Raw genomic sequence first — 8723 nt, forward strand, 5'->3', positions numbered from 1 at the left:
GAAGTATTTTTCACTGAGCTCTGCTGTAAGAGTCTTGGTGGAAGGCCTTGGAAGGGTAAAAACCAAAAACCCACAGAGGAAACTGACAAAGAAGCACAAATATGAAGAATATTTTGAAGTTGCATATAATTTTTAGGAAGTCCAAATATTACCAAGGTCTAAGCAAAAAAGGTACCCCTTTAATACCCAAATGGAGGGGAAAATGAGCCAACTAACTAGCGGAACTAAATAAAGTGGATTTAAGTGTTAGAACAAGTGTTTATTAAAATGAGCCAAGCATTTAAGCAGATGTTCCAGTTTCTTTTAAGATAGAAAGTCTACTTGTAGCTCTTAATGATACTCTGACTCAACAAGTCACTATGCAATCACTTTGCCAAGAGACAAGGAGCTACTCTTAACTGTACAGCACAGACACTCATTTAGCATTGTTCAAGGAAGGAACGGGGTCAAAAGCAGCATCAATGGCGTTGTGATTCCTAACTCTATAGAAAGATGGTGATAAGCCAGATGTTCCAATTAGTGCTTCAAAACCACTGAAAAAAGAAAGCTTTATCTTACTGGTTTATTTTAAGCACTTGAACACATTCTTTCCTGGCCCACTAAGTTGATATTAGATTCCAAAAAGACATTTGGCATTCCTAGCACTCTCCAGCTTCAGCTTTTAAATAATAGCATAGCCTCTTATTATAATTTTTAATACGCAGCAAGTTAAAACAAGATATATGCTTATTCATATGAGCAATTAAACAAGAGTAATTCAGCAAAGTTAGGTTTTGTAATCTCTCGTCAGCTCAAACAAGCCATTTGATACTATTCACTGTATCAGTTAAGCATGTCTGAGGCAAGTGCTCTAACGAGCAGCATGAGCTAAGCACCCAGAGTTGCCATTTAGCATTCTATTTTTGAAAGATGCTTGCAGAATTATTTCCATAGGAGAATTTTTTATTATTTGTTTTATGACAACAGAGTTCTTGACCTGTACACAGCATGGAAAAAGACCCTGGGCTAACCTAAATGCTAGGGACACTAAAGCATTTAGGCTACCAAAATCAGAAACAAGACCCACTTCCTCCGTTTCAAATGGGTAAAAGAATGGGAATCAGGTAAGTTCAGCTGAATTAGCACCCGTAATGTATCTAATAATTAGTACTTACATAGATAAGCCCAGAGTAATACCGATCCTTTAAATTATGCAATACAGAGGCTTCATTTAAACAGGTTAATTCTGCCATGTCTTCCACTTTAGAGAACTTGGGAGGATTCATCTTCTGAATATCATCTTTATTGACTAGTGCTTTCTTTCCGTTCTCTGCCAGTTCGACCAACACTTCATCCCCTTTTTCCTCCTTGATGCTGGCTGCCTCAAAACCATGGCGTTCTGAAGGAATCCACACCAACTTTTTAGCAGTCCAATCAGCCTGGGTGGCAGGGTTGTAGATTACAGCCCTATCCACAAAGAGGTATCTCTCCGGATCTTCCTGTCCGGATCTTTGTGCCATTGTAGGAAGTGAAGGTATCCACTATCAGTTACCCTGTAAATTGGAGAGGAAAAAAACAAAAAGTACATTACATACTATATTCTTATCGATGAAATGAATGGAGCTATGGCACATCAATAAAATGATCTATCACAAGTATCTGTATCTTCTCTTGATGAAGAAGCATCATTCATTTCTTCCATAGTCTAAAGAAGTTGCTATACAACTGAGAGCCCCTAGTCACTCAGCGGCCCCCTCTGAATAAACCAACTGCCACACAAAAGTTAAAGTGATCTGTCAGGTATAATCTCAGACCCAGTACAGGAAACGCAGTATAAACTGGTTCTAATTGTGCACCAACTAAGGAGAGACATTGCAACAACGTGAGAGCTACAAGCAGGAAAAACACACATCTGTCTTCTGTGCTTAAATAAGGAAGAAGAGCAAATTTAATAAGAGCTTACCAGTAAACTCAACTTTACTTGAACAGTAAAAAAAAAAAAATTAAAAAAATTAAAAAAGGATCGATATCAAAATATTAAAAAAAAAAATGTTCAGTGGATAGCTAACTACAGTAACCAGAAGGTGACAAGAATGTTTTCAAATGTGGATTTTCAACTACAGACAAGCACTTGAGACACTTGGGGTTTCTGCAAGCCATTAAGCTAGCTAAACTTTGCTCATATTCTTCCTGAAAAACATAAGACTTTGCATTTCTACAGCCTGCTTCTGTTCTGTTGTGAGCACTGACATTACCATATTCCAAAAAAATGTCTCCAGATCTCAAGTTTACCTTGAGGCTCAAGACGCAGCAAGGACTGATGTTAGATTTTCCAACAGCTTCACGAGTAGTTTGGAGGGGAAAGAAAAACTGCTGACAAGAGCTCCTGCGCACTCATTTTACTTATTTGCCTCTGTCTAAGAGACGCCACTGCATCTTTTGTTAATACTACTGTCACATCCAGGATTCCTGGAGCTAGCAATTTCATCTGTAACTGCCTGGGGAACAATAAGGTCAACCTGACACCTAGTACTCAGGTCATTAAATATCTTGTTTTTTCACACACTAGATCTTTTCTGCTGAAGAATGTTCCATTAGCTAATTGTAGCCTTTTCCAGCAGGCAACCTAAAGGTTAGCTTCAAAAGCAAGGAAGGTTTCGCAAACTGCATCTGTCATCTTGCATACTACGGTATGCACCCTGATAGAAGTTCTGCAACACACCCATCCTCAGAACATGTAATTAAATACAATAGTTGTGTCTCCATCTTCGGCATGGACATTGGTTACATTGTCCAACTTTAATGCAAAGTAAGCATGAAATCACTGAACCCTTCAGAGGTTTGAGGAGCAGACCGTTTACTACAGTTGGCTTAATTCAAATCAAGAGGTGATGACTCAACATTTGAAGTATTTTAGAAGAGCCTCTGAGAAAAAAACCTCAGTGAAGAAAGGGAATTGTTGAGGGGACACCTTAAGAGATAGATGGACTCCTCAGCCAGGAAAATGAAGATATTCATCAAGGAATGCTACCTTTGGCTCAAGAAGCCCACAAGTTTAATATCCGAGCCTCCAACCCCAGTTCAGAAAGCTGATTGTTGGAACTCCAGCTGTAGTCTAGCACAGAGGAGACAAAGACCTGAAACACCATTGCTGCCCTCGTGTGCAAATGCATCTCGGTGTCAAGTCTCTGAAAGCTCCCTGGCCAGGTATGACAGACAACCAAACGCATCCATGATAAGCTCAGTCTCGGTTTTGCACACTGAGACGTAGCGAAGCCTAGAGGTCAAATAAAACTCACACGACAAAATTAATCATTATCGCTCCCCATTGGAATTAAAGGCTGAAGACCGAAATGAATGCATGGACTGACGTTATAGCAGTCCCTGAGGAATATACTTAACATCGGGGGATCACAGACAGTTTCAGGGTCATTCTTCCACTTTGGCTTTTAATTCCACAGAGCCCATCACAAAAGACCTTCTGCAGAAGCAAAGCAAGTTGCAGCTTACTCTACTCAAGGCTCCCCTGTTAACAATGGCATTCAAATGAAATACACAAATGAGCACATTTATCATGCAGGAATCCAGCACTCCCAAAAGACGACTAGTGCAAGGAAAAAAAAAAAAAAGAGAAAGAAAGAAGGAAAGAAAAACCCTGCACACGTTCTGCTTCTCTAAACAAAAAGGGGGTAGGGGGAGCACCGGCGGAGACGGGGAGTGGCATCCCTCCGTGCAGCCCGGGCATTTTCAAGGACAGGGGCAGCCCGAGGAGCCGCAGAAGCCGCACCGCCCCCGGGCGCCGAGGGCTGATGCTCGCCGCCGTCCTGCTGCGGGAGCGGCTGCGGAACCCCCCCCCCGGCAGGGCCGCAGGCCCCGCCGCCGCCCCGAAGGACAAAGGAGGCGGCCGGGGCCGCTCGGCCCGGCGGCGGCGGCCCCCTCCCCGGCGCAGCCCGGCCCCAGCCCCGCGCCCCCCGCCCAGCCGCCGCCCCGCCCGCGCGGAGGCTGCGGGAAAGGGAGAAAATGGCCACCTTCCCCTCACCGATGCAGCCGGCAGCGGCGGCGATGTGGCGGAGGAGGGGGGCCCGGGGGGGCGGAGGATGGCGGGGGGGATGCGGCGGAGCGGGCCGGCGGGACGGACGGCGCGGCCCACACAAGGGGGTCTTTGTGTGCCGGGCCCGCCGCCCCGCCCCACCCCCACCGCGGGCGGGCCCGGCCGCGCGCCCCCGGCGAGCCCCCCCCCGCCCTCCCCAGCCCAGCCCGCCCCGGGGAGCTCGGGGCCGCCGGTCCCCGCCGCCTCACCTGTGTAGCGCCCGGCCGCCGCCGTGCCCCGGAGCTCGCGCCGCCCGCCCGGCTCCTCAGCACTCGCGCCGCTCCGCCCCCCGCCCGCCGCGCTCCTTTAGCGCCACACCGAGCCCTCCGCCCCCCGCTCGCCGCCGCCGCCGGCCCCGCCCCCGCCGCCGCCGGCCGCCGCCCTCCCATTGGGCGACGGCCACGTCCGTCCGCCGCCGCGCGCTCGCCCATTGGCCCGCGGCGCGGCCGCTCTCCAGCCACGGCCATAGCAACCTCCACACGCTACCCTCCAAACCCCGCCTCCCCGCCTCGCCCCGCCCCCTCAGCTCTCACTGGCGGGCTCCGCCCGCCCGTCGGCCCACAGCGCTCCTCTCACTGGGCGCCCGCCACGGCTGTCGGGGCGGGCTCCGCCCCGTGCTGCAGCACGCCCGGCGGGGGGCGCGGCGCGTCCCCGGCGCTGCAGCGGGCGGTGCGCGCGGTGCTGCAGCGCGGGGCGGGCGCGCGCTTCCCCTTCACCCACCCGCCCTGCCCCCCCACCCCCCGACCCGGCGGCGTCCCTGTATTTTGGGTTGATGAAGGGTTTGTCAGGTCCCGGCTCCCGGGCCGGCTTCCACCGACGTGAGAGATAACGGGGAAAACGCGTCCCCGGGCGCTGGAAGCGAGCGCTGCCGGCCCGCCGGGCTCCGGCGGCGGCGGCGCCGTGCTGGGGGCTCGGGGTCGCCTCACGCTGTCCTCAGCGGTGCTCGTCTGAGGTGGCAGTCACTGGTTTCCAGGCCCTGGGCGGGATGGCGGTCCGGCAGAAAAGCAGCTGGACCCGATTTCCAAACTTCCAGAAACTCTGCCGCAGCCCTCAGTAATTGCTCCCGGGGGTAATTAGCCTGACTCTTAACAATAAAAACCCAACCCTCGCTGCAAACCTGACGTGGTCTCCCACCCCCCCGATCCGTTCCAGTGTCTCTGTGCTGGTTCTGCAGCCCCGCTCCTGCGTGGCGGCCCCTCAGCCGCCACAAAACAGCCCCGGACCCCTCTGCCCCAGGCCGGCCGGCCGGCCAAGCTTGTGCTCACAGGCATGTTTTTCCCCTTCTTTAAACATAATCCTGAGGCTTTGCGGAGCCCTTGCCCGTTTGGAGCACTTTTTGTGGATCAGGTGGGTAGGCGGGGGGCCGCAGCATGGGGGGAAAAAAAGCCATTTGCAGCATCTCCGAGAGTCTCGTGGGCTCACGGGGACTTAGAAAATCGGTGCCGGGTGGGTTTCAGGTGTAATGCCTCGGGGGGGCTGCTGGCCCACCAGATCCTGCGCTGCTGCTGCCTGGGATTTTGAGATGGAGAGCTTCAATGTCATGATGGCCTTCCCTGTTTTTTTCCAAAATCTTTCCCGTGTTTCGCTCCCTGGCTCAGAAAGCTTCTCAGGGATCACGCATGGTGCGTTCAACCTCCAGGGAATGGGCACAACCTCTCACCGCAACCACCATGGCTCGCTCCAGCCCTGCATGTGAGCAGGTAGCTAAGAGCATCAAGGGTTCCCATTGCCCGAGCTGCGGGTTTCGTTTCTCCGCCCAGACCAAATGCAAATGCAAGTGGCTCAGGAATTAGAGCTATTTTGGTGGAAGGAATTTGTGTCAGATCCTTCTGAACAAGACTGGGAGCTGGGCAAGGAGCAGAGAGACGTGTCAGGAAAAAAGCATCTAGCCTTGGCGTGGGGCAGACCTGCAGCAGGGGATCCTGAGAAGGGCTGGGGATGTCAGGCAGCGCCTGGGGACAGGAATAAGGATGTCTCCCATTTCCCCTGTGCTTAGGAAGCAGGACTTCCTATGGACTACCTGCACAAATGGAAATGTTTCAAAGCAGCACCTGCCATTTCAATACAACTTAGCATTTTTGGACAGGTTGTTCAGTTCAAAAAGGGAGGCAATAAGGCAGACCATGGGGAACCAGGCTCCTGGCATGGAGCTGGAAATCATTCGGTCATCTCTGCTCATCTCTGCACACAAATCAGTTCATGTGCAACTCCTGGCACTTGGATTTATATGAAAGTCTCCCTCTTAATTACCATTTCAGTGGGAGGTCTTGTACATCCTGTTTCACCGAAAAATAAGGGTGTTGACTCGCAAACGCAGGTAGATGAAAGCCAAAAGGCTGAACTGGTTACTCCCCAGCTGTTTTTCGCTTTGCAAGGACTGCCACTCCCGGGGCCTGGACGGCTGAGCTGCGTGGTGAGCCGCCCTGAGCAGCCGTAGGCAGCAGAGCAAGGCCAATACCGCGCAGACTTTGGGTTGCTTAAATACAGGCATCTAGCATGCCGCATCTCCCAGAGTTTACAATTTTTCCTTGCTCAGCTATCAGGTCTCCATGAGATACTTAGCCAGCGTTCATGGAGCGATGCCAGCTCCTCGGCAGTGCCAGCGCTTTGCAATGGAGCAGCCCGATGAGTATTTTGTTCGCTTTGGAAAAACCATGCACTCAAGGAGCAACATCGTGCACAGGTTGTGGTCACCCCTTGGGGTGGCTGAGGCCTCAGGATGGCACAGCACCCACACCTCAACACCCTCACACTCCAGGTCAGCACCTCCATGTCACGCTGCTTTGGGCTTCAGTGACAAAACTTCCATTTTTAGGCATACAGCACCTTTTAAAAGAAAAATAGAAACATCACACAGAAAACATTATTCTAGACACAAGCTGTTTGAAGAGTTTAGCTTCTTTTAGAAAATTATTTCCATGGAAAATCTTTGAGGCTCCTGTAGATACCACGTGGAGCATGTCAGGGTTATAGCATTGAGTTATTATTTTTATCACACAATTATTTTTATCCAGGCCTGTGTTAGGAAGGAATTCCCCAAATCCACTCAATGTCTTTAACCCATAGAGGGAAAGATGGTATTTCTATCTTCTCCAGGAGACTTGGAAAGAGCAGAGACTGGAAAGAGCAGAATGAAACATCTTTCATAAAGGATTTTTATTTGAAATAGAAACTCAGCTGGTGCCTAATCCTAAAATTGTTTCCCTGCCTTTAAACAGAAGGCTAATGATATCGTTGCTACCAGGGCATGCATGTGCTGAAGGCAAAGCATGTCCCCACGGGTGTTTCCAGAGCTGGAACTCAAGCAGGTAAATAAGAACCATTTATGCTTAAAGCAGTGCTTGAGGTTTTTAAAACAATGTAGAGAATTTAGGCAAAAAATGCTCCATTCATTTCTAGTTTAGAGGTCTTACTACTGGTGACATGTATTGGAAAGCTAATTTCCATATTGGGTGATTGTGTGCCTCTGTCCCTAATCTGCTTTGGACATTGCTGGGCAGAATAAACTTCTGCAAGGGGAAAGCACGCAACTGACATCCAACAGCTGTTTGTTTGTCCTGTCCCATGTCCCTACCAGCATCCACAAATAAGCCAAACAAACCTTATTCCTTGATTATTTGACACCTTTGCTTCCTGCAGAGACTGGCATCCTCCCTCCCTGCCCTGCTTTCTGACTGCGGCAGGTTTTGGGCACATCTCCAAGACTTACAGAGCCAGGTCTGGCCTCCCCCAGGAGCCCTACGTCTCTGCAAAGCAGGACACCTTAGCATCTTTCTGGGTCAATTTTTTTCTCCACAACTTCGAGTACTGAACAATACTGAACCAGGGTTTTGAATTAAATATTTAAATGCAAGAGTTGTGTATGCACAGAAATGGTCTGTGCTTAGTGGTGACAAGGGGACATGTGAATAAAATCCATGCGGATTGAGCTTCCAGTTCAAATCCTGACTTGCTGTGGCTTTGGGTAGCCACGGTACCTTCCCTGCCCTCACTCACCCTGCAAAGGGAAGAGACTTTGTTATGCCCATTTGCCATGTCAGAGATGAGATCACATTTGATGTATAAAGTGCTTTGACACCTTCAGAAGGAAGGTGTGAGGAAAAGGCAGAATTGCTCATGTAAAAACTGGCTGCTTTGTTGCATGGGATCAAAACACAGAGAAGTGTAGGAATAAAAGAAAAATTATTCCACAATAAAATTACTTTATAGTGAACATTTCTATGGGAGAAGCTTGAAAGGAATTGGAAATTCAAGCCTCATGCTTAATGCTTGAGTTTCAAAGCTTTCTGAGATGTAATAAATTACAGTAAGATGAGGTTACACTTATTTCTTGAAGCATGCTGTCCTCCAGGACCGCGCCGTTTATTTTATCTCATCTGTCAATAGGAAACGTTCTGAAACAGGAGGTGTTCTCCAGGGCACCGCGCAGGGATCAGCACCAAATATGAGCTTCGTTGTCTCACCCATCATATATTTTAGTCCTGGAGAGTTTAAAAAGTTAGCTAAATCAGGAATGGAAAGTCTGCTTCTTACTCACAAAAGGGGATTGCACAATAGTTGGTTGGACAGGCTGCTGTGAACCTGATGTCAGATCAGCAAAAATAGCCACCTCTGCAGCAAATGAGTCAAGATCCAAGCGCAGAGTGAAAGATTT

At 49.6% G+C, this 8723-nt stretch overlaps 1 protein-coding gene across 3 annotated transcripts in view; it reads right to left on the reverse strand.

The window, feature by feature from the left end:
- MYH10 (myosin heavy chain 10) overlaps positions 1–4393 on the reverse strand; it is a 104398-nt gene extending 100005 nt beyond the window's left edge. For 2 of the 3 annotated variants that reach the window (XM_069798876.1, XM_069798874.1), the window contains exons 1-2: positions 4279–4393; positions 1155–1532 (exon numbers count right to left, since the gene is read on the reverse strand). In XM_069798876.1, the coding sequence (XP_069654977.1) occupies positions 1155–1499 (345 nt within the window). In that variant the 5' untranslated portion in view covers positions 1500–1532; positions 4279–4393. Of the gene's footprint in view, positions 1–1154; positions 1533–2271; positions 2290–4278 lie in introns of those variants that run through there. The other variant, XM_069798875.1, reaches the window with a different exon arrangement.
- Positions 4394–8723: the final 4330 nt, after the last annotated feature.

The sequence above is a fragment of the Haliaeetus albicilla genome, chromosome 12 (assembly GCF_947461875.1).
Source record: "Haliaeetus albicilla chromosome 12, bHalAlb1.1, whole genome shotgun sequence".
Lineage (NCBI taxonomy): Eukaryota > Metazoa > Chordata > Aves > Accipitriformes > Accipitridae > Haliaeetus > Haliaeetus albicilla.